At 43.5% G+C, this 26,696-nt stretch overlaps 1 protein-coding gene across 1 annotated transcript in view; it reads left to right on the top strand.

Moving 5' to 3' along the window:
- The first annotated feature begins 234 nt into the window (after positions 1 to 234).
- Positions 235 to 26,696, top strand: part of LOC141273055 (uncharacterized) — a 39,908-nt gene continuing 13,446 nt past the window's right edge. Inside the window, exons 1-2 of the mRNA XM_073684390.1 lie at positions 235 to 296; positions 17,723 to 17,972. Of these exons, the coding sequence (XP_073540491.1) occupies positions 17,784 to 17,972 (189 nt within the window). The 5' untranslated portion in view covers positions 235 to 296; positions 17,723 to 17,783. The remainder of the gene's footprint in view (positions 297 to 17,722; positions 17,973 to 26,696) is intronic.

Here is a 26,696-nt window from a genome sequence, read left to right as displayed (position 1 = left end):
TGAGCAAGGACAGTATTAGGGCCCCTGTGCAAGGACAGTATTAGGGCCCCTGTGCATGGACAGTATTAGGGCCCCTTTGCAGCTGCACAGCTTGCACCAGTGCTATGTCCGCCCCTGAATCAGTGGACTGCAGCTCAACATTGGAGGAGTTAATGGAGTCACTGAGCAGACCCCTGCCAGTGCCTGGAGTAGAGATAGAGGAGGGGCATAGCTTGGCTCCATGTGACAGTGGGGAAGATCACATGGGCAGGAAGAGGGGGCTGCAGAGCTGCTGCTGAGGCTGGAAGCATTTCCAGGTCAGGTATCTAATCAGTGATATTATACAAGGCGTAATGATCATTGTAACCCATGCATGAGCGAGCAGGGCTCTGCAGGGAGGGGAAAGCATGGCATGCTGGGAAGTCACCTGTGGAAAGTGACTCCTAAAAACTGCTGTCGCCTATGTTATACTATGTGAACTGCAGGGTGTAATGATAGTGACATGCCGGAGGTGACCCTGAGCCTACCATAATGGTAGTAACATGGGCAAGGAGGAGACGCTCATCCTATAATAGAAACATGTATGAGGTGACACCGATCTTATAGTAACATAATCAAAAACCGCTGAAAAAAACATAAGGTGTGAACATTGTCTTACAATGTATTAACAGTGTAGTAACACAGGGGAGACACTCAAGTCATTGTTGTATGGCACCTAGGAAAGAGTAATCCTTTTGCTGCATATACATTAAATGGGAGTATGCTCAGGACTACAGAACAGGAGAAGGACTTGGGTATTCTGGTTACAAGTAAGCTGAGCAGCAGTACTCAATGTCAAGCAGCAGCCGCAAAAGCAAACAGGATTTTAGGGTGTATAAAAAGAGATTAAAATCCTGCGATACCAATGTATTGTTAGGCTATGTGCCCACGATGCAGAAATGCTCCGGATTTTTCCTGAGCGTTTCTGCATCTCCCTGGCAGAAAAAACGCATGCGGATTGTACAGGCGTTGTTCCTGCCAGGGACATGCTTATGTGAAGCATTCTTCACTTGCATTTCCGCATGCGGGTTGACAAGCGCTTTCCAAGCGATTTTAGCATCACTTGGAAAGTGCTTGTCAACTTGGTCACAGACCATAAAAGAATGGTAAAAAATAATAAATAAATATTATGATGGCCCCCGGTGTCCTTATCCGATCCGTCCTGGCTTGCCGGCAGCTCGCGATGGTCTAAAGGGACCTGCCATGACGTTATTTAGTCATGTGACTGGTCACGCGACTGCCAGAGAGTCTCCTCTTCTCCAGACCCGGGTACCATCCGCACATTGAATCGTTTAATATCCACATGTGCAAATATAGTCATGTGGATATTAACCCCTTAACAACATCTGACGTACTAATACGCGTCTGTGCCCTGGGACTTAAGAGCCAGACCCGTATTAGTACGTCATGGCGATCGCGCGCACACAAGCTGTGCGGGCGCGATCGCCGCCGGGTGTCAGCTGATTGTCACAGCTGACACCCGATACTATGTGCAGGGAGCGGTCCTGCACCGCTCCCAGCACATTAACCCCCGCGATGCTGCGATCGAAGTCGCAGATACTCACCTCCTCTTCCGGCTTCCAGCGCTGTCTGCAAAGGCTTCCCGGGTGTTGCCATGACGACCCGATGTCGTCATGACAACATCCGGGTCACCAGACAGCAGGAAGATTGTTTGGACATGCGCAGTGCATCTCCAAACAATCTTCTCCCTTTCCAGCGCTGACAGCCTGCATGGCACAGGGATGGTGCTGCATTCCTGTGCCATGCAGGCGATCAGAATAAAAAAAGTGAAAGTCCCACAGTGGGACAAAGTAAAAAAAGTATATAAACTTTCAGAAAGTGGGGAGAAAAAAAAAAATTGAAAAAATATTTAAAAAAAAAATAAAAAAAATAATCCACCAAAAATAAAAATATAATGTACCCATCAATAAATATTATTATAAAAAAAAACAACAATAAAAGTACACACATTTGGTATCGCCGCGTCCGGAACAACCTGACCTATAAAACTGTCCCACTAGTTAACCCCTTCAGTGAGCACGGTAAAAAAAATAAAAAAAACCGAAGCAAAAAACAATGCTTTATCACCATACCGCCAAACAAAAAATGGAATAACACGCGATCAAAAAGACAAATATAAATAAAAATGGTACCGCTGAAAACGTCATCTCGTCCCGCAAAAAACAAGCCGACATACAGCTCCATCAGCCGAAAAATAAAAAAGTTATAGCTCTCAGAATAAAGCTATGCTAAAAAATAATTTTTTCTATAAAATTGCTTTTATTATGTAAAAGTGCAAAACATAGAAAAACGATATAAATGTGGTACCGCTGTAAACATACTGACCCGAAGAATAAAGCTACCTTATCAAATTTACCACACGCGGAACAGAATAAAAAAAAAACAAAAAAAAAACAATTCCTGAATTGTTGGTTTTTGTTTATTCTCCCTCCCAAAAATCGGAATAGAAAGCGATCAAAAAATGTCACGTGCCTGAAAATGGCACCAATAACAACGTCAACTCATCCCGCAAAAAACGAGCTGTCACATGACTGTCTGCCAAAATCTGGAAAAATTATAGCTCTCAAAATATGGCGATGCAAAAACTAGATTTACAAAAAATGCGTCATGTAGTGTGTGACAGCTGTCAGTCATAAAAACCCGTTATGATTCTGGTATTGCTGTAATCACACCGACCCGAAGAATAAAGTCGTCTAATCACTTATACCGCACGAGGAACGGCGTCAAAAATAAACTCTTGGGTTAGGATTGGGCTAGGGTTAGGGCTGGGTTTGGGGTTGGGGTTGTGCTAGGGTTAGGGTTGTGCTAGGGTTAGGGTTAGGGTTGTGCTACGGTTAGGGCTGGGGTTGGGGTTAGGGTTGGGGTTAGGGTTGTGATGGGGTTGGGATTTTTTTCAAAAGTAAGAAAAAAAGATGACGATATGGCGACTAGTGTTGAGCGCAAGTGCTCGCTACTTGAGTTTGCATTGGGTGCTCTGGTATGCATTGAGTATCGTGGGTATTTGAGTGACATGCTCGAGTCTCTGCCCCATATGCTTCGCGGCCAAAAAAACTTTACGGGGATTGCCTGCCATGCACGAGCGATCCCCGCATGTTTTTTTTGGGTGTCTAATAACCGTGAAACATGCGGAGCAGGGACTCGAGCATGTCACTCGAGCACACTCTGTACATGGTGCATACCTGAGTACCCGATGCAAACTCAAGTAGCGAGCACTTGCTCTCAAGACTAATGACAACTTATTCAATATGATGACCTAATGTAAACAAATTCTGTGTCGTACCTCTGGGTTCAAAATGTTCACTATACACCTTAATAAACTCCTTGAGGGGTATAGTTTCCAAAATGGGGTCACTTGTGGGGGAGCTCCACTGTTTAGGCACATCACGGGCTCTCCAAACGCGACATGGTGTCCGCTAACAAATTGAATGGAAAATCGGCTCAAATTGTTAGTGGACGCCATGTTGCGTTTGGAGAGCCCCTGCGTACCCAAACATTGGAGCTCCCCCACAAGTGACCCCATTTTGGAAACTAGACCCCCCAAGGCACCAATCTAGATGCATAGTGAGCACTTGGAACCCCCAGGTGCTTCACAAATTGATTCATAAAAATGAAAAAGTGAAAAAAAAAAACACTTTTTCATTTTTATGAATCAATTTGTGAAGCACCTGGGGGTTCCAAGTGCTCACTATGCATCTAGATAGGTGCCTTGGGGGGTCTAGTTTCCAAAATGGGGTCACTTGTGGGGGAGCTCCAATGTTTGGGCACACAGGGGCTCTCCAAACACAACATGGCGTTCGCTAATTATTCAAGCAAATTTTACAATCAAAAAGTCAAATGGCGCTCCTTCCCTTCCGAGCCCTGCCGTGCGCCCAAACAGTGTTTTTTCCCCACATATTGGGTATCTGCGTGCCCAGGGGAAATTGCACAACAAATTTTGCGGTCCATTTTTTCTTGTTACCCCTGTGAAAATAAAAAAAATTGGGTCTAAAGTAACATTTTTGTGAAAAAAGTTAAATGTTCATTTTTTTCTTCCACATTCAAAAAATTCCTGTGAAGCACCTGAAGGGTTAATAAAGTTCTTGTATGTGGTTTTGAGCACCTTGAGGGGTGCAGTTTTTAGAATGGTGTCACTTTTGGGTATTTTCTGTCATAAAGACCTCTCAAAGTGACTTCAAATGTGATGTGGTCCCTAAAAAAATGGTTTTGTAAATTTTGTTGGAAAAATGAGAAATCGCTGGTCAACTTTTAACCCTTATAGCTCCCTAACAAAAAAAAATTTTGGTTCCAAAATTGTGCTGATGTAAAGTAGACATGTGGGAAATGTTATTTATTAACTCTTTTGTGTGACATATCTCTCTGATTTAAGGGCATAAAAATTCAAATTTTGAAAATTGCAAAATTTTCTAAATTTTCGCCAAATTTCCATTTTTTTCACAAATAAACGCAAGTGATATCAAAGAAATTTTACCACAATCATGTAATCAGTACAATATGTCACGAAAAAACAATCTCAGAATCAGGGGGATCCGTTGAAGCGTTCCAGAGTAATTACCTCATAAAGTGACAGTGGTCAGAATTGTAAAAATTGGCCTGGTCATTAACGTGCAAACCACCCTCGGGGCTTAAGGGGTTAAGCGATTCAATGCAAGTCAATGGTGGCGAAAACGCGCGATTCCGCAAAATAATTGGTAGTGCTGTGGATTTTTCAGCAATGATAATCCGCAGCAGAAATTTCCGCAGCATGTGCAGAGCGCATGCGGATTATCATTGGGGAACATGGCAGACCTTCTACCAAGCGTTTTTAAGCGTTTCTGCAGCGGAATTGCCGCTGCGGAAACGCATAGTGGGCACACAGCCTTATCCTTTATAAATCACTGGTGAGGCCACATCTAGAATGTGGGATCCAGTTTCAGGCTCCACATTCTAAAAAAGATATTGAAAAGTTAGAGTCAGATCATTGGAGGAAAACTAGATTATTACAAGGGATGGAAAGTTATCCTTAGACCGGTTTCACAGCTGTCAAAACAGTTCGTGCTGGAAACAAAGGATCCCAATGTGAGCTAATTGTCTTATGAGCATATATAAAACTAGCTATTGAACCCGTTCTATTCCCGGGTGGTGAGCATTTTTATTGGTATATGGTCTCCCATGCTGGTATGTGCTGCCCCCCTCCTGGTATTAGTGCTGCCCCCATCCTGTCCCCACCATCCTATCCCGGTATGCATGGCACCCCTCATCCCTATCCTGGTATGAGTGTCACCCCTCATCCCCAATCCTGGTATGCATGGCACCCCTCATCCCTATTCTGGTATGCATGGCTCCCCTCAATCCTATTCTGGTATGCATGGCTCCCCTAATCCCGGTAGGCGTGGCACCCCTCATCCCCAAGCCCGGTATGTGTGGCACCCCTCATCCCCAATCCTGGTATGTTTGGCACCCCTCATCCCCTATCCTGGTATGTGTGTCACCCCTCATCCCCAATCCTGGTATGCATGGCACCCCTCATCCCTATCCTGGTATGCGTGTCACCCCTCATCCCCAATCCTGGTATGCATGGCACCCCTCATCCCTATTCTGGTATGCATGACTCCCCTCATCCCTATTCTGGTATGCATGGCTCCCCTCATCCCTATTCTGGTATGCATGGCTCCCCTAATCCCGATATGCGTGGCACCCCTCACCCCCCCAACTAAACACACATCCCAAAAAAAATAGTTATAACAGTTATACTCACCTTTCTTCTCTGTACTCCAGCGCTGCAGCGTCCTGTTCTGCCGGAGGCCGGGGGAGAAGTGCGGCGCCAGAGCACCGCTCTGTCTGGCGCCATTTTGCTGAAGACACCCTGTAAATGTGTCTTCAGTAAAATGGCGCCGGATAAAGCTATGCGCACGCGCCGATCCGACGTCTCACTCCACCCCCGGTCTCCGCTGAAGAGAGGCGCCGCGGCAACGCTCTTCCCGGTCAGGTAAGTATGGCGCCGGAGATCGCAGTGTGCGTTCAGTGCCTATGCATACCGCGTGATCTCCAGCGCCATACACCTCCTCTTACCTGTAACGGCTGGATGCGGTCTTCTGTCTGGAGCCAGACTGCGCGTCACGCATGCGCAGTCTATCGAGGCTTCGGACAGAGACACGCATCCCCGGTTATATTATAGATAGTTTGGTCAGCTTGAGAGATCAAGCAGTCGGGCTAGGTCTTCTGATCTGAGCATAGTTCATGGACTTGTGAAAATGGCCCGAGGCCTCATTCAGGCGTCAGTGATTTTTCATATACGTAAAAACTGAAGCGAGTTTCATCAGTGTTTGGTCCATGTGTCAGTTTTTATCAACAGTATTCCATCCAGCGAAGGGCAGTCTGGTTCTTTAGTGAGATGGATCATTTGGCTCCACTCACCAAAAAGAGCCTGCTCTTTTGGATCCAAAACAAATGCCTATTTAACCCCTTAGTGATAGATTTTAACTTTAATGACCAGGCCAAATTTTTTGAGATCTGACCAGTGTCACTTTATGTGGTAATAACTCTGTAATGCTTCAACATATCCCAATGATTCTGAGATTGTTTTTTTCGTGAGACATTGTACTTCATGTTAGTGGTAAATTTAAGTTGTTATGTTTTGCGCCTATTTGTGAAAATATCAGAATTTTGGCGAACGTTTTGAAAAATTTGCAATTTTCAAGCTTGCAATTTTTATATCATTAACCCCTTTCTGACGATGTCAGTAATAGTACATAGCTGTGCCCTGGGACTTATGGACCAGCTGCGTACTATTACACATAATGCAATCGCACTCGCACACAAGCGGTGCGGGGCGATTTTCACAGCTGACACCCAGTGCTATGTGCAGGGAGCGGTCCTGCACTGCTCCCAGCACATTAACCCCCGCAATGCTGCGATCGAAGTCGATCGCAGCATTGCGGGGGCGAAGCGGGAGATAAGCGCCGATAATCACCTCCTCTCCGGCCTCCAGCGATGTCTACGGTGGCTCCCGGATGTTGTCATGATGGCGCGATATCGTCATGACAAAATCCGGGTCACCAGGAGGCAGGAAGTTACTTTGGTCATGCGCAGTGCATGACCAAAGTACTTCTCCCTGTGCTGCGCTGACAGCCCGTATAGCACAGGGATGGTGCTGCTCTCTATGCTATACAGCCGATCAGACTGCAAAAAGTCAAAGTCCCATAGTGGGACATAGTGTAAAAGATCAAAAAGTGTCAGAAAGTGAAAAAAAAAATTGTAAAAATATTTAAAAAAAAAAAGAAAAAAATAATCTCCAAAAAATAAAAATATATTGTACCCATAATATTTATTCTGAAAAAAAAAAAATAAATAAACCAATAAAAGTACACATATTTGGTATCGCCGTGTCCGGAACGACCTGACCTATAAAACTTTCCACTAGTTAACCCCTTTAGTGAACACGGTAAAAATAAATAAATAACAAGCAAAAAACAATGCTTTATCATCATACCGCCCCAAAAAATATGGAATAACAAGCAATCAAAAAGACGAATGTAAATAAAAATGGTACCGCTGTAAACGTACTGACCCGAAGAATAAAGCTGCCTTATCAATTTTACCACACGCGGAACCGCATAAAAAAAAAAACATTAAAACAATTCCTGAATTGTTGTTTTTTGTTTATTCTGCCTCCCAAAAGTCGGAATAGAAAGCGATCAAAAAATGTCACGTGCCCGAAAATGATACCAATAAAAACGTCAACTTGTCCCACAAAAAGCAAGCCGTCTGACTCTGACTCTATGACTCTGTCAGCCGAAATATGGAAAAATTATAGCTCTCAAAATATGGCAATACAAAAACTAGTCTTTGCAAAAAAAAAAGCGTCTTTTAGTGTGTAACAGCTGTCAATCATAAAAATCCAATATGAATATGGCATCACTGTAATCACACTGACCCGAAGAATAAAGTCGTCTAATCCCTTATACCGCACAAGGAACGGCGTAAAAAATAAACTCTAGGGCTAGGGTTAGGGTTGGGCTAGGGTTAGGGTTGTGTTGGAGTTGAGTTTTTTTCAAAAGTAAAGAAAAAAAAATTATGGCGATAAGGCAACTAGTGTTGAGCGCAAGTGCTCGCTACTTTTGCATCGGGTGCTTGGGTATGCACCGAATATCGCGGGTGCTCGATTGACATACTCACGTCTCCGCTCCATATGCTTCTTGGCCAAAAAAAAACTTGTGCGGATTGTCTGCCATGCACGAGTGATCCCAGCATGTTTTTTTTGGGTGTCTAACAATCGTGAAACATGTGGAGCAGGGACTCGAGCATGTCACTCGAGCACCCGTGATACATTCTGGATACCCAAGTACCCGATGCAAACTAAAATAGCGAGCACTTGCGCTCAAGACTAATGACAGCTTATTCAATATGATGACCTAATGTTATCAAATTCTGTGTCGTACCTCTGGGTTCAAAATGTTCACTCTACCCCTTGATAAAACCCTTGAGTGTAGTTTTCAAAATTGGGTCACTTGTGGGGGGGGTTTCTACTATTTAGGCGCAACAGGGGATCACCAAACGGAACATGGCTTCCGCTCTCGATTCAAGCCAATTTTGTGCTCAAAAAGTCACACAGTGCTCCTCCCCTTCTGAACCGTGTTGTGCGCCCAAACAGTGTATTTTCCCCACATCTGGGGTATCAGTGTACTCAGGAGAAATTGCACAACAGTTTTGGGGTCCATTTTCTCCTCTTACCCTTGTGAAAATAAAAAAATTGGGGCTAAAAGATCATTTTTGTGGAAAAAGTTCGATTTTTTTATTTTCACAGCTCCATGTTAGAAAACTTCTGTGAAGCACCTCGGGGTCCAGGGTGCTCACCACACATCTAGATAAGTTCCTTCCAAACTCTGCAGTGAATGCTCCAAACATCGGGGGAGTGCAACACAATGCTTGACACGACCTGTCAGTGCACTATCCACCTGGATGGCTGCTCAGGACTGTGAGCATGCAGACAATACTGCCGTGGATAGGAATAGCTTTAAAGGTGCAGGCAGGAGATCTGGATCTGTGGCTGCTGGATTGATGTGTGGATGTCCAGGGCCAGCAGGATCTACTTTGTGCCGCTCAGGCTGATGTGGCGGTACACTTCAGATTCTTGCTGCGTGCCAGTCAGACTGGTGTAGCAGTAGAGACCTGGTAGTCAGCAGGGAGTCCGGAATGGAGAAGTCGCAATATTATTTCCAAAATGGTGTCACTTGTGGGGGGTTTCCACTGTTTAGGCACATCAGGGGCTCCCCAAACGCAACATGGCGTCCGCTAATTATTCAAGCAAATTTTACATTCAAAAAGTCAAATGGTACTCCTTCTCGTCCGAACCATGCCGTGTACCCAAACAGTGGTTTTACCCCGCAATTTGGGTATCGGCGTTCTCAGAAGGAATTGCAGAACAAATTTTGGGGTCCATTTTTTCCTGATACCCTTGCGAAAATAAAAAAAATTGGGGTCTAAAGTAACATTTTTATGAAACAAGTTAAATGTTCATTTTTTTTCTTCCACATTCAAAAAATTCCTGTGAAGCACCTGAAGGGTTAATAAACTTCTTGAATGTGGTTTTGAGCACCTTGAGGGGTGCAGTTTTTAGAATGGTGTCACTTTTGGGTACTTTCTGTCATAAATGCCCCTCAAAGTCACTTCAAATGTGATGTGGTCCCTAAAAAATGATTTTGTAAATTTTGTTGGAAAAATGAGAAATCGCTGGTCAACTTTTAACCCTAAGGCTGTGTGCCCACGTAGCATTTTTCAAGCGTATATGCTGCGGAATTTCCGCAGCGTAAACGCTTGAAAAACGCATGTATATCCGCACCCCATGGTCCCCAATGGGATTCCGCAAGTTCTATGCACATGCTGCGGATTTTTCCGCAGCGTTTATGCCGCGTTCAAAAATCCGCAGCATGTCACTTAATTTTGCTTTTCCGCAAGCAGAATTGCCTTAGTCAAATGCATAAAAAACGCAAGGCAATTCCGCATGTGGAAAACGCGTGATAAACGCGCGATAAACGCGTGCGGAATTCCGCATGCGTTTTTCCGGGAGAGGACTTGCATTTATGCAGCAGAAATTTTCTGCTTCATAAATGCAACGTGGGCACATAGCCTTATAACTTCCTAACAAAAAAAAATTTTGGTTCCAAAATTGTGCAGATATAAAGTAGACATGTGGGAAATGTTATTTATTAACTATTTTGTGTGACATACAGTGCCTACAAGTAGTATTCAACCCCCTGCAGATTTAGCTGGTTTGATAAGATGCAAATAAGTTAGAGCCTTCAAACTGCAAACGAGAGTAGGTTTTATGAACAGAAGCATAAAACTTACAAACCAAAAAGTTATGTTGCTCAGCTGAATTTTATTAAATTTTAAACATAAAAGTGTGGGTCAATTATTATACAACCCCTATGTTTAATATTTTGTGGAATAACCCTTGTTTGCAATTACAGCTAATAATCGTCTTTTATAAGACCTGATCAGGCCGGCACAGGTCTGTGGAGTTATCTTGGCCCACTCCTCCATGCAGATCTTCTCCAAGTTATCTAGGTTCTTTGGGTGTCTCATGTGGACTTTATTCTTGAGCTCCTTCCACAAGTTTTCAATTGGGTTAAGGTCAGGAGACTGACTAGGCCACTCCAACACCTTGACTTTTTCCCTATTGAACCAGGCCTTGGTTTTCTTGGCTGTGTGCTTTGGGTCGTTGTCTTGTTGGAAGATGAAATTTACGACCCATCTTAAGATCCTTGATGGAGGAGCGGAGGTTCTTGGCCAAAATCTCCAGGTAGGCCGTGCTATCCATCTTCCCATGGATGCGGACCAGATGGCCAGGCCCCTTGGCAGAGAAACAGCCCCACAACATGATGCTGCCACCACCATGCTTGACTGTAGGGATGGTATTCTTGGGGTCGTATGCTGTGCCATCCAGTCTCCAAACGTCACGTGTGTGGTTGGCACCAAAGATCTCGATCTTGGTCTCATCAGACCCTAGAACCTTGAACCAGTCTGTCTCAGAGTCCTCCAAGTGATCATGAGCAAACTGTAGACGAGCCTTGACATGACGCTTTGAAAGTAAAGGTACCTTACGGGCTCGTCTGGAACGGAGACTATTGCGGTGGAGTACGTTACTTATGGTATTGACTGAAACCAATGTCCCCACTGCCATGAGATCTTCCCGGAGCGCCTTCCTTGTTGTCCTTGGGTTAGCCTTGACTCTTCGGACAAGCCTGGCCTCGGCACGGGAGGACACTTTCAAAGGCTGTCCTGGCCGTGGAAGGCTAACAGTAGTTCCATAAGCCTTCCACTTACGGATGATGCTCCCAACAGTGGAGACAGGTAGGCCCAACTCCTTGGAAAGGGTTTTGGACCCCTTGCCAGCCTTGTGACCCTCCACGATCTTGTCTCTGATGGCCTTGGAATGCTCCTTTGTCTTTCCCATGTTGACCATGTCTGAGTGCTGTTCACAAGTTTGGGGAGGGTCTTAAATAGTCAGAAAAGGCTGGCAAAAGAGATCTTTAATCCACACATGTGAAGCTCATTATTCTTGGTGCCTGAATTACTTCTTAATACTTTAGGGGGACCAAACAGAATTCTTGTGGTTTGAGAGGTTGAATAATAAATGACACTCTGAATTAACTTTTTACGTTTAAAAAAAAAAAAAAAAAATTTGCTGCAGTGCATTTCCCACTTCCAGGCTGATCTACAGTACAAATGTCACAATGCCAAGTTAATTCCGCATGTGTCAACCAGCTAAATCTGCAGGGGGTTGAATACTACTTGTAGGCACTGTATCTCTCTGATTTAAGGGCGTGAAAATTCAAAGTTTGAAAATTGCAAAATTTTCTCCAAATTTTCAATTTTTTCACTAATAAACGCAAGTGATATCGAAGAAATTTTACCACTATCATGAAGTACAATATGTTACAAACAAACAGTCTCCGAATCAGTGGGAGCCGTTAAAGCGTTCCAGAGTTATTACCTCATAAAGTAACAGTGGTCAGAATTGTAAAAATTGGCCTGGTCATTAATGTGCAAACCACCATAAGGGAGTAAAGGGGTTAAACCCGTATGTGCTTCACAGAACTTTTTAAAATGTTGTGGATGTGAAAACGAAAATTAAGTTTTTAGCCTCAAACTTGTAATTTTCACAATGGTTAATAGGAGGAAACCGACTCCATTGTTTGTTACGCAATGTCTCCTGAACGCAATGATACCCCATATGTGGTCAAAAACTTCTGTTTGGGTACATGGCAGGGCTTGGAAAGGAAAGAGCACTATTTGAGTTTTGAATATTACATTTGTCTGCAATAGACTGTGAATGCCATGTCGCATTTGCAGAGCCCATGGCATGCCAAAAACAGCATGCCAAAAATGACCCCATTTTGGGAAGTAGACCCCTCAAGGAATTCATCTAGGGGTGTATTGAGCATTTTTAACCTACAGGTGATTCATTAAACTTCATAACATTTAGATGTGATAACAAAAAATATTTTTTTCCACTAAAATACTGTTTTAGCACCAAATTTATAATATCCACTAGAGGTAATAGGAAAAATTGGACCGTATAATTTATGTAATTTTTACCGAATGTGGTAGTACCCCATATAGTTCTACACTACCATTTGAGCACACGGCAGGGATCGTATAGGAAGGAGCTCTACCTGGCTTTTAGAACACAGATTCTGTTTGAATAGATTGTGGGTGCCATTAGCTGAGCCCCTGAGGTGCCAGAACAGCAGAAATCCCCCTCCCCCCACAAATGACTCCCATATTGGAAACTTCACGGCAAAAGGAATTCATCTGGGGGTGTAGTGAGTATTTTAAACCCATAGGTGCCTCACAGAATTGGACATGGAAATATAACATTTCAGGGGTAAAAATTAATTTTTTCTTATTTGCTGCAAATTTGTCAGTTTCACAAAGGTGAAACTGGACCCCACAATTTATTGCACAATTTCTCCCTATGTCTCTGGAAACTACTGTTTAGTAACACGTCTGAACTGAGAAGGTAGGAGAGATGTTTGGCTCTTGGAGCACAGATTTTGCTAGAATAGTTTGCGGGCAGCATTTTCGGAGCCCCGAAGGTACAAGAACAGCAGAAAACCCCCAAAGTGACTTCATTGTAGAAATTGCCTCTCTCAATGAATTACCGTATTTTTCGGACTGTAAGACACTTTTTTTCCTCAAAGTTTTTGGAGGCAAGTGGGGGTGTGTCTTATAGTCCTGATGTGCCTTATGTGGCTGTGGATGGGTGGGGGGGCGGCACAGTTTTGGAACCAAATTTTTTTTTAGCAAGTTATAAGGGTTAAAACTTGACCAGCGATTTTCTAATTTTTCCAACTAAATTTACCAAACCATTTTTTTAGGGACCTCATCACATTTGAAGTGATTTTGAGGGGCCTTTATGACAGAAAATGCCCAAAAGTGACACCATTCTAAAAATTGCACCCCTCAAGGTGTTCAAAATCACATTCAAGAAGTTTATTAACCCTTCAGGGGCTTCACAGGAATTTTTGGAATGTGGAAGAAAACAATGAACATTTAACTTTTTTTCACAAAAATTTTACTTTAGACTCCTGAGCACGCCGATACCCCATATGTGGGGGAAAAATACTGTTTGGGAGCACGGCAGAGTTCGGAAGGGAAGGAGCGCCATTTGACTTTTTGAATGCAAAATTTGCTTGAATGATTAGCGGACGCCATGTTGTGTTTGGGGAACCCCTGATGTGCCTAAACAGTAACCCCCCACAAGTGACATCGTTTTGGAAACTAGACCCCTTAAGGAACTTATCTAGATGTATGGTGAACACTTTGAACCCCCAAGTGTTTCACAAAAGTTTATAACGTAGAGCCTTGAAAATAAAAAAAAAAAACACTTTTTTTTTTCCACAAAAATGATCGTTTAGCCCCAATTTTTTTATTTTCACAAGTGTAACAGGAGAAATTGGACTCCAAAAGTTGTTGTGCAATTTCTCCTGAGTACGCTGATACCCCATATGTGGGGGAAAAATACTGTTTGGGAGCACGGCAGAGTTCGGAAGGGAAGGAGCGCCATTTGACTTTTTGAATGCAAAATTTGCTTGAATGATTAGCGGACGCCATGTTGTGTTTGGGGAACCCCTGATGTGCCTAAACAGTAACCCCCCACAAGTGACATCGTTTTGGAAACTAGACCCCTTAAGGAACTTATCTAGATGTATGGTGAACACTTTGAACCCCCAAGTGTTTCACAAAAGTTTATAACGTAGAGCCTTGAAAATAAAAAAAAAACAACTTTTTTTTTCCACAAAAATGATCGTTTAGCCCCAATTTTTTTATTTTCACAAGTGTAACAGGAGAAATTGGACTCCAAAAGTTGTTGTGCAATTTCTCCTGAGTACGCTGATACCCCATATGTGGGAGAAAACTACTGTTTGGTCGCGTGTCAGGGCTCGGAAGGGAAGGAGTGACGTTTTGGAATGCAGACTTTGATCGAATTGTCTGCGAGCGTCAAGTTGCATTTGCAGTGCCCATGATGTACATAAACAGTGGAAATGCCCAATAAGTGCCCTCTTTTTTGGAAACAAGACCCTCCAATGAATTTATCTAGATGTGTGGTGAGCACCTTGAACACCCAGGTGCTTCACAGAAAATTTTAATGTTGACTTGTGAAAATAAAAAAAAATTACATTTTTTTCCACAAAAATGTTATTTTAGCCCTAAAAAAATATTTTCACAAGGGTAACAGGAGAAAGTGGACCTCAAAATTTGTTGTGCAATTTCTCCTGAGCATGCAGATACCCCATATGAGGTCGAAAACTACTTTTGAGGCACAGTGCAAAGCTAAGAAGTGAAGAAGCGCCATATTGGAGTTCATACTTTGCTGGGCTGGTTTAACGGTGCCATGTCACATTGACAGAGCCCCTAACGTGCCAGAACAGCAGAATCCCCCATAAGAGACCCCATTTTGCAAACTACACCTCTCAATGAATTCATCTAGGGGTACAGTGAGCATGTTGACACCACATGTGCCTCACAGAATTTTACACCATTGGGCCGTGAAGAAAGAATAATTACATTTTTGCCACCAAAGTTTTGTTTTAGCCCCAGATTTTACATTTTCACACTGGGAAATTGTTAAAAATGGCACCAAAATTTGTCATACAATTTTTACTGAATGTAGAAATACCCCATATGTGGCTGTACTGCTTAGCCACACGGTGAGACTTTGGAGGGACGGAGCCTCCTGGAGTGCAGATTTTCCTAGAATAGTATGCAGACTCCTAAGTGCTACAAGAGCAGAATCCCCCTCAAGTGACCGCATTTTGGAAATTATACCCCTTTGGAAATTTATCTACAGGTGGGGTGAGGATTTTAACTGCATAGGTGTTTTCCAGAAACAAGCAGCAGTGGATCCTGTGGAGTGAAAACTGCAAACTGCCGTTGTAGTGACTAGAACATTATGCCCAGCTCGCACCCGTAAATTAGGCGGGCTCTCATCACTATAGAAATGTCAAACATGTGGACGTTAACTGCGGTTTAGGCACACTGTGAGTCTCAAAAGGGAGGTGGGCATTTGTATTTGGGAGCACTGAATTTGCTGAATTTCTTTTGTGGGGCAAGGGCCATTTTGCTTTTCCAGAGCCTTTGTGCTACTAGTAACGTGGAAGCCCTCTATATTTCTGTTAACAGATGACAGACCTGAGTGGGGACTTGCTTTTTTTAGTGAATTGAGTCGAAGCATTTATTGTGATCCAAAATGTTATGTAAAATGTCCCCATTTGTCCTGTGCTCTATGCTGAACACTGAGGGGTTTCCATTTAACTCTCCGAGTGATGTAATTCAGATAGAACCCCCCAGGGATCCATTCATTGTAATGAGGCAGCAGAGTCAGGACTCTTTCATATGTCAGTGTGTCCGGTACGTGTGATGATAGTTTCACACGTACCGGAGACACATAAACAAGCAGACCCATTCAATTGAATGGATCTGTGCACATATCAGTGTGTTTCCACGGAAGTTAGCGCTGTTCCTAAGTGCCTGGTGCTGAACGCTGTCCTCATGATTGTCCCCTTCTTGTGCTGCGATCAGTGCTAGCAAGGGTCAATGATGAGAGTGGTATTCTGCTCCCGCTGTGTCCTGGTGTAAAAATAGGAATAAAATAAAGGAATCCTTATACTCACTTGTCCGAAGATGTCCTTGCTGTAATCCACCTGACTGCTCACGCAGAGGAGCCGGGGAGAATGACTCACTCCAGCAAGTGGACTCCTGCTCGGTGCTGAGCTCAGTGAGAGACAGGACACTGCTCGCTGAGCGCAGTTCCAGGGCTCACTCGCTGGAGCGGGTCATTCTCCCCGGCTCCTCTGCGTGAGCGGTCAGATGGGTTACAGCGTGGGACATATGTGTATGTATTTGATTTATTTTCGTATATTTATTTTATTTTTATTTTAAATATTTTTACAACTTTTTTTTTACTTTTTTTTCCCGCTTTTTTACTTAGTCTCACTATGGGACCTTCACTTTCTGCAGTCTGATCGCAGTTACAGGGTATAGCAGTGCAGGATCACGGCTATACCTTATAACCTGTCAGCCCTGCAGACACAAGAGTGTGATCATACACTGCGCATGATCAAACAACCTTGCTAGTGCCTGGTGACCCGGATGTTGAGTCACCATGGCAACGATTGATACCCCGTGATGACGTCGCGGGGTCTCTGATCCAAGAGCAGAGGGGGTCTTGAGTGCTGGGTATCAGCTGTCAGAATCAGAGGCTGTGCGGGCGATCAGTGAGACGTAATAATACTTACCTGGTCCATAATACCCAGGGCACAGGGACGTATTATTATGGCTGAATTGGTCGCAAACGACCCATCACTAGTTTCTTCAGTAGTTTTTAAATATGAAAACATAAATTACAAAGTTTCTTCAATTCAATGTAGGTTTAATCACGGACAGCACACGGATTGTACACTGATGCCATTTGTGTGCTGTCCATGATTTTTACAGACCCCTAGATTTGTATGGGTAATTTTTATCCATGACTCAAATAAAAAACGGACATGTCTTTGTGATTTTTTTTTGCACATACTTGGTCCACAAAAAATACAGACATGTGGATAGCACCATAGACTTTAATGGGTATGTGTTCTATCCATGAAAATCACAAATAGAGCATGTATGTGAGAAACTGGTGTTTGAATAAGGCCTACTAGCAAGAAGTTAGTAAAATTGGGTTTGTTTAGTTTAATAGCAAGAAATGAAATACGTCTTCTCTGCGAGGGACCACAATGGAATTTTTCTCCAGCCTCAGACCTCCATGTGCAGTCAGCCAAGGAGAAGGTGTGTTTCTTCTGATGTCACATACTTCTCCTTGGCTCAGTTGAGAGTTGAGGTCTTGGGAGCTGTGTTTCCTCAGACGGCAGCCTGCCTTGACACGAGACTAGGACTAGTTGCTGTTTGAATTATTACATTCTTGGAGAATCCCTTTAAATAATGAAGGCTCTTCCTCTATATCTATGAACCATCTATCAGACCATCTTCAGCCTACAGATTTATCTCTGTATTCTTCTGTAACACTGCTTTATGTCTTTTCTTCTAGGAAAAAGTAAAAAATGCCAAAATGCATTGTTGATTATTGCCATAATTATGCTGGAATGAGGAAGAATTATGCCAATGTAATTCTCCATGGTTTTCCCACCACTCTTGATAGAATAAAAACCTGGCTGAAATCTTTAGAACAAGGTGGTCAAGTTTTCGAGAACCTCGAAGAGATGGCAGCAAAAATACACGAGGGCAAAAAGCATGACTCGTATCGCGTTTGCTCCGAGCATTTTTCCCAGCAATGTTATATTGTGAGCGGAGACAAAAAGGTATTGAATAAAAATGCAGTTCCAACAATCCTGACTCCCTGTGTGACGGAACCACGCTGTATCCATAAGCCAGAGACCCTGAGCAGACAGGTAAGTTGTGTACTTAAATGGACACAACTGATGAGGTCTATATCTCTGTGCATTACCATTATATTGGAAAAACACATTGGGGCCAATTCATCAAATCTTTTACGCTAGAAAACTCACCGTCCAACTTTGTACTTCTTAAGATATAATTAAATTATTGCTCAATCTAAAATTATTATCATATACATATAAATAAGACTACCACCACCAGTTTAGTTAAAAGGGTAAATACAATCAGGGGGACAATACCTTGCCCTATTGAAGGACTGTCAGTTCCCTACCTTGACTCGAAGGTTGGCACCCTAGGATTGGCTCACCGACTGCTAAACTTATTAACCCTGTTAAGCCCCAGCTTACCAAAGGACAAAGGAAACAATATCAAAATACCAAAAGTGTACTAATACTATAGGGATAACATGACCGATTCTTGTTATTGGTATCACACCATTGCTTCAGCACACAATTATCAAAGTGCAAGTGCATACTAATTCTATAAGGATAAGACAACCGATTTTTATCTGTTAGTCTCCTACAATTGTTCAAACATAGGTCTATGGTCACAGGTTAGCTAGGGTTTAACCTAATAGTCTGGCCCTCAAAGGATTTGATAGTGAACAAAACTAATTAACACTAAACACAATCAGCATATATCACTAACATAGACCCGGATTGGGTCCTAACTTATGTACAGCAAGTGTTGCATATTCTGGTTTCAGTTCACTAATTCCATATTTTTTAAGCATCATAATAGCTAATTGTTATATTTCAAAGCTCAATACTAAAAACAACTCAATTGTTATAATCAAAAGCGCATTACCAAAAAACAACTCAACGTATTTCCTTTTAGCCAGGTTTTTCAGGAGTGATAGATTAGGTACCGTATATTCCGGCGTATAAGACGACCTGGTGTATAAGACGACCCCCTACTTTCCTGTTAAAATATAGAGTTTAGGATATATTCACCGTATAAGACTACCCCTTTTCCAACGCATACCAAACACCGGTAAAAATAAAAAAAAACAGATTTGAATTTAACATGGTCCTTTTTTAATTTAAATTCTTATGACATGCAGGTATATAGCAGGAAAACTGTCACTCATAAACATAAGGCATACAACAACAACATTACTATCATCCATTTTCATCAGCGCATACACCGGTACCCGACAATTTACAACAGAAAGAATAGAGCTTCACACATAGATTAGATAGATAGAAATATGTCAGTCACATATATATGAAGTTCAGTGACAGTGTTGCTTACTGTACTTGTCATTTAGTGTAAAGGATTTATTAAAAAATATAATAGTGTTTTCGTGCACCGTCTCTTTAAAAAAGCCGGCCGGCAATTCAGCATCTGTACCCGACAATTTAGAATAGAAGGAATAGAGAATCATACATAGATTAGATAGATAGAAACATGTCAGTCACATATATATGAAGTACAGTGACAATGTTGCTTACTGTACTTGTCATTTAGTGTAAAGGATTTATTAAAAAATATAATAGAGTTTTCGTGCACCGTCTCTTTAAAAAAGCCGGCCGGCAATTCAGCATCTGTACCCGACAATTTAGAATAGAAGGAATAGAGAATCATACATAGATTAGATAGATAGAAACATGTCAGTCACATATATAATAAGTACAGTGACAGTGTTGCTTACTGTACTTGTCATTTAGTGTTAAAATAAAGGATTTATTTAAAAAAAAATTGGCGTGGGGTTCCCCTTAATTTTAGTCTCTAGCGGAGGTTAAGCAGACAGCTGGGGCAGATGTTTGAAGCCTAGGAAGGGGGTAATACCCACGGAGCTTCCCAGACTACTAATATCAGCCCCCAGCTGAATACCTAGCCTTTACTAGCTATTAAAATGGGGGACCCCCCCAAAAAAATGACGTGGGGTCCCCCCTATTTTAATAGCTAGCAAAGGCTAGGCAGACAGCTGGGGGCTGATATTAATAGCCCAGGAAGGGTGCCATGAATATTGGCCCCCTCCCAGGCTAGAAACACCAGCCGTCAGCCGCCCCAGAAATGGCGCATCCATAGGATGCGCGAATTCTGGCACTTAGCCTCGCTCTTCCACGCTGCCCTGGTGCGGTGGCAGGGGGTAATAGGGCTGGGGTTCATGTCAGCGCCAGCTGCCATGAAGCCCAGGTTAGTAATGATGGGCGTCTATAAGACACCCCCATTACTAACCTACAAAGTGTTAAAAAGAAAAAACACACACTACACCAAGAAAAAAATAATTTATTTGAAATAAACCACACCATTTTATTTAATTCTTAGTTTACTAAAAAAAAAATAGTTACCTGTCCACGTTCCTGCGCTGATCTCCCATGCACAGCTGTCACATCTGAAGATGGTGACAGCTGTGCATGGCTGCTGTAAGCTCACGCTGCCGGGAACACGTCCGCTCCCGGCAGCGGGAGCCACTGACTGAGGTCACCGGAGTGCATTCAGGCAGCGCAGCTCCGGAGACCTCCTTTACGGCACTGCTGTACCGTGGGAATTTCTCACGATACAGCAGGGCCCTAAAGCAGCTAACCGGAGCAGCGCTGCCTGAACTCCGGCGAACCCGCTTATGCAATGACGGGGCTGCTTTACGGCCCCGTCATTCTAGCGGCGGCAGCGGTTCAGAGCGGTCACATTCTATGTGGCTGCTCTAAACTGGAGATCATCGTGGGACACTCGTGGACTGCTACGAAGGGGTAAGGATAAGGTTGTGGTTTATTATTTTATATTTTATTACAGGAGATCGATGGCTTCGGGGAATTAGGTGTCTAGGTGAGTATAGGTGTAGTTTTTTATTTTTTACTTTATTTTAGGTGGCGATCGGCGGGGACAGGTAATGTATGAACTAATTTATTGTAGGTAACCACTAGCCACCAATGACATGTATTTAACATTTATTGGGGACACAGTAGGGCAATTTATATAGCAGGATCAGGCTGATGGGAACTACTGCTCCCATCGAGCTGATCCTGCTGGCAGGAGTGGACGGGGGACAGACATAGGCCGATGGGAGTAGTAGTGTCACATCGGCATATGTCTGCCTGCACGTACACACCCGCACACATCGCACAGACACCGCACACATCGCACAGACACCGCACACACCCCCAGACATCGCACAGACACCGCGCACACCCGCACACACTCGCATACATCTCACAGACACCGCACACACCCGCAGACATCGCACAGACACCCCACACACACGCACAGACACCCGCACACACCAATCATGACGGGTCTGGGAGGTGAGGCTGACCTGTAAGACCGTGGGAAAGTTCATGTGAGTTCATGCAATGCAGTCAAGCATGAACTCACATGAACCCTCTGAGGGCACCGCGGCGACTTCAAATGAACAGCTTATCGGCATCACCTGATACCTCAGCTGTTCATTTGAAATAACCGGCGGGAAAGCGCAGCACAGAACGGGAAAGCCGGCGGTGAAGTCTTTTTTTCACTGCCAGCTTCCCCGCCCGGGTCCTTCGCTCCCCGCTCCTTTGTGCTGCACTCCCCGCCCGGTCCTAACTTACGATCGGGATGGGAGGTGGCGAGGGGAGCGAAGGATCGGGGTGGGAGGCTGCGGGGAAGCAGTATGGGGCTGTGTGATTGTTTAAAAGCCGGCGGCTTTTTACCGCCCGCCGGCTTTTAACCCCTTAAGCCCCGCGGGTGGTTTGCACGTTAATGACCGGGCCAATTTTTACAATTCTGACCACTGTCACTTTATGAGGTAATTACTCTGGAACGCTTCAACGGATCCCCCTGATTCTGAGATTGTTTTTTCGTGACATATTGTACTTCATGATTGTGGAAAAATTTCTTCGATATCACTTGCGTTTATTTGTGAAAAAAATGGAAATTTGGCGAAAATTTTGAAAATTTTGCAATTTTTAAAATTTGAATTTTTAAGCCCTGAAATCAGAGCGATATGTCACACAAAAGAGTTAATAAATAACATTTCCCACATATCTACTTTACATCAGCACAATTTTGGAACCAACATTTTTTTTTGTTAGGGAGCTATAAGGGTTAAAAGTTGACCAGCGATTTCTCATTTTTCCAACAAAATTTACAAAACCATTTTTTTAGGGACCACATCACATTTGAAGTCACTTTGAGAGGTCTTTATGACAGAAAATACCCAAAAGTGACACCATTCTAAAAACTGCACCCCTCAAGGTGCTCAAAACCACATTCAAGAACTTTATTAACCCTTCAGGTGCTTCATAGGAATTTTTTGAATGTGGAAGAAAAAAATGAACATTTAACTTTTTTCACAAAAATGTTACTTTAGACCCAATTTTTTTTATTTTCACAGGGGTAACAAGAAAAAATGGACCGCAAAATTTGTTGTGCAATTTCCCCTGGGCACGCAGATACCCAATATTTGGGGAAAAAACACTGTTTGGGCGCACTGTAGGGCTCGGAAGGGAAGGAGCGCCATTTGACTTTTTGATTGTAAAATTTGCTTGAATAATTAGCGGACACCATGTTGCGTTTAGAGAGCCCCTGTGTGCCCAAACATTGGAGCTCCCCCACAAGTGAACCCATTTTGGAAACTAGACCCCCCAAGGCACCTATCTAGATGCATAGTGAGCAGTTGCAACCCCCAGGTGCTTCACAAATTGATTCGTAAAAATGAAAAAGTGAAAAAAAAAACACTTTTTCATTGTTACGAATCAATTTGTGAAGCACCTAGGGGTTCCAAGTGCTCACTATGCATCTAGATAGGTTCCTTGGGGGGTCTAGTTTCCAAAATGGGGTCACTTGTGGGGGAGCTCCAATGTTTGGGCACACAGGGACTCTCTAAATGCAACATGGAATCCGCTAACAAATTGAATGGAAAATCGGCTCAAATTGTTAGCGGACACCACATTGCGTTTGGAGAGCCCCTCTGTGCCCAAACTTTGGAGCTCCCCCACAAGTGACCCCATTTTGAAAACTAGACCCCCCAAGGCACCTTTCTAGATGCATAGTGAGCACTTGGAACCCCCAGGTGCTTCACAAATTGATTCGTAATAATGAAAAAGTGAAAAAAAAAACACTTTTTCATTTTTACGAATCAATTTGTGAAGCACCTGGGGATTCCAAGTGCTCACTATGCATCTAGATAGGTGCCTTGGGGGTCTAGTTTCCAAAATGGGGTCACTTGTGGGGGAGCTCCAATGTTTGGGCACATAGGGGCTCTCCAAACGCAACATGGCGTCCGCTAACAATTTGAGACGATTTTCCATTCAATTTGTTAGCGGACACCATGTCGCGTTTGGAGAGCCCGTGATGTGCCTAAACAGTGGAGCTCCCCCACAAGTGTCCCCATTTTGGAAACTATACCCCTCAAGGATTTTATTAAGGTGTATAGTGAACATTTTGAACCCAGAGGTACGGCACAGAATTTGTTTACATTAGGTCATCATATTGAATAAGTTGTCATTATTCTTGAGCGCAAGTGCTCGCTACTTGAGTTTGCATCGGGTACTCAGGTATGCACCATGTACAGCGTGTGCTCGAGTGACATGCTCGAGTCCCTGCTCCGCATGTTTCACGGTTATTAGACACCCAAAAAAAAACATGCGGGGATCGCTCGTGCATGGCAGGCAATCCCCGTAAAGTTTTTTGGCCGCGAAGAATATGGGGCAGAGACTCGAGCATGTCACTCAAATACCCACGATACTCAATGCATACCAGAGCACCCGATGCAAACTCAAGTAGCGAGCACTTGCTCTCAACACTAGTCGCCATATCGTCATCTTTTTTTCTTACTTTTGAAAAAAATCCCAACCCCAGCCCTAACCCTAGCACAACCCTAGCCCCAGCACAACCCTAGCCCCAGCACAACCCTAGCCCCAAACCCAGCCCTAACCCTAGCCCAATCCTAACCCAAGAGTTTATTTTTAACGCCGTTCCTTGTGCGGTATAAGTGATTAGACGACTTTATTCTTCGGGTCGGTGTGATTACAGCAATGCCAGAATCATATGGGGTTTTTATGACTGACAGCTGTCACACACTAAAAGACGCATTTTTTGTAAAATCTAGTTTTTGCATCGCCATATTTTGAGAGCTATAATTTTTCCAGATTTTGGCAGACAGTCATGTGACGGCTCGTTTTTTGCGGGATGACTTGACGTTGTTATTGGTGTCATTTTCAGGCACGTGACATTTTTTGATCGCTTTCTATTCCGATTTTTGGGAGGCAGAATAAACAAAAACCAACAATTCAGGAATTGTTTTTTTTTTTTTTTTTTTATTCTGTTCCGTGTGTGGTAAAATTGATGAGGTAGCTTTATTCTTCGGGTCAGTACGTTTACAGCGGTACCACATTTGTATCATTTTCCTATGTTTTGGCGCTTATACACAATAAAAGCTATTTTATAGAAAAAAATATTTTTTAGTATCGCTTTATTCTGAGAGCTATAACTTTTTTATTTTTCGGCTGATGGAGCTGTATGGTGGCTTGTTTTTTGCGGGACGAGATGACGTTTTCAGCGGTATCATTTTTATTTATATGCGTCTTTTTGATCGCGTGTTATTCCACTTTTTGTTTGGCGGTATGGTGATAAAGCATTGTTTTTTGCTTCGTTTTTTTTTTTTTTTTTTTACTGTGTTCACTGAAGGGGTTAACTAGTGGGACAGTTTTATAGGTCAGGTTGTTCCGGACGCGGCGATACCAAATATGTGTACTTTTATTGTTTTTTTTTTATAATAATATTTATTGATGGGTACATTATATTTTTATTTTTGGTGGATTATTTTTTTTATTTTTTTTATAATATTTTTGCACATTTTTTTTATTTTTTTTTTCCCACTTTCACACAGTTTATACACTTTATTACTTTGTCCCACTCTGGGACTTTCACTTTTTTTTTTCTGATCGCCTGCATGGCACAGGAATGGAGCACCATCCCTGTGCCATGAAGGCTGTCAGAAGTGCACAGTGTGAAGATTGCTTGGAGATGCACTGCGCATGTCCAAGCAATCTTCCTGCTCTCTGGTGACCCGAATGTTGTCATGACGACATCGGGTCGTCATGGCAACACCCGGGAAGCCTTTGCAGACTGCGCTGGAAGCCGGAAGAGGAGGTGAGTATCGCCGATCACCTCCCCTTGCCCCCGCAATGCCGCGATCGACTTCGATCACAGCATCGCGGGGGTTAATGTGCTGGGAGCGGTGCAGGACCGCTCCCTGCACATAGTACCGGGTGTCAGCTGTGACAATCAGCTGACACCCGAAGGCGATCGCGCCCGCACAGCCTGTGTGCGCGCGCGATCGCGATGACGTACTAATACGGGTCTGGCTCTTAAGTCCCAGGGCACAGACGCGTATTAGTACGTCAGATGTTATTAAGGGGTTAAACAATCAGTAGAATTCTCCCACGCTGGGATGGCATTCTGATGACAGGCTGGATCTCAGCTGAGCTCTGCCATCCAGCTTGTCATCCTTCAGAGACACTGCAGAGCGCAGGCATTATGGGAACTTCCGATTCCGGTATTCGATATTGTAAAAGTATCGGAATTAAGTATTGGAATTCCGATACCGCGAATATCGGCCGATACCCGATATTACAGTATCTGAATGCTCAACACTACTTGTCACAGAAGCGATGTGAACTTCCCAGCTCCGGACACAGCGCAGCGCTTCTGTGACAAGTGAAAGCTGTCGGCACAGAAGCCCTGCGCTGTGTCCGGAGCTGGGAAGACACTGCGATGTGTCAGAAAAGTTCGCTAGGTTCTGTCTGTCTCCGCTGCTGGGAATACGCTGCGCTGTGTCCCAGGCCTGAGAAGACACAGCGCAGCGATGTGTCAGTTTCAGCACAGAAGCGCTGACTGTCTGGACCTACCGCCGCCGTATTTTAACTCCCTCCACCTTATATTAACTCCCACATGGCAGGGATACGGCCACGACAGCTTATTAACACCCCCAGAGTATCCCCGCATGTCAATTTCTGAAAGTTCAAAAACATTACCGGCGTATAAGACGACCCCAGACTAGACAGAAGATTTTTCAGTCTTCAAAAGTCGTCTTATACGCCGGAATATACGGTAATTAGGAAAAGTAAGTGAAATATACTTAGCTGACATTAGTTGTCCTCACATCACACAAGATCATGTCATTTGTTCGGACACAATATGATAAGGTTCCTCTGGATGCACAAGGTACATTCCTTCCAGATAATGTGCATGATTGCTGATATATGCCGTCCTTTTAAATACCCCCCTGTTGCAACACCTGTTGCGTTCCAGTCATACATTTCACTTACATGTTAGATACACAGGCCGGAAGTTGTCATCATTGTCACTTAGGCTCGTGTATAACCGGAAGTGCGTCAGATAACCAGTTCCGCTCTCGTGCGTACCATTATGCGTTCCACACGGGAACCATGGCTGAAGGGGAAACGCGTGGAGATGTTTTTTGTTAATGAGCATTTGATTATAACAATTGAGATGAAGAGGAATTTCACTTTTCAGCAGGACAATGACCCTAAGCATACCTCCAAATCAACAAAAGAATGGCTTCTCTAGAAGAAGATCAAAGCTATGGTTATAGCCCAGCCAGAGCCCAGACTTAAATCCAATTGAAAATTTGTGGGTGACCTGAAGACGGCAGTGTACACTGGAGATGCCCTCGCAATCTGACAGTTTTTGTGCGCTATTGCAAGGAAGAGTGGGCAAAGATTGCCAGTTCTAGATGTGCCATTCTTATAGACTCCTACCCAAAAAGACTG

Source organism: Phyllobates terribilis, unplaced genomic scaffold (genome assembly GCF_046119375.1).
Source record: "Phyllobates terribilis strain yellow unplaced genomic scaffold, ASM4611937v1 Scaffold_5__5_contigs__length_657084704, whole genome shotgun sequence".
Taxonomy (NCBI): domain Eukaryota; kingdom Metazoa; phylum Chordata; class Amphibia; order Anura; family Dendrobatidae; genus Phyllobates; species Phyllobates terribilis.
The sequence above is the reverse complement of the archived record's forward strand: the minus strand, read 5'-3'. Positions and strand labels throughout refer to the sequence as shown.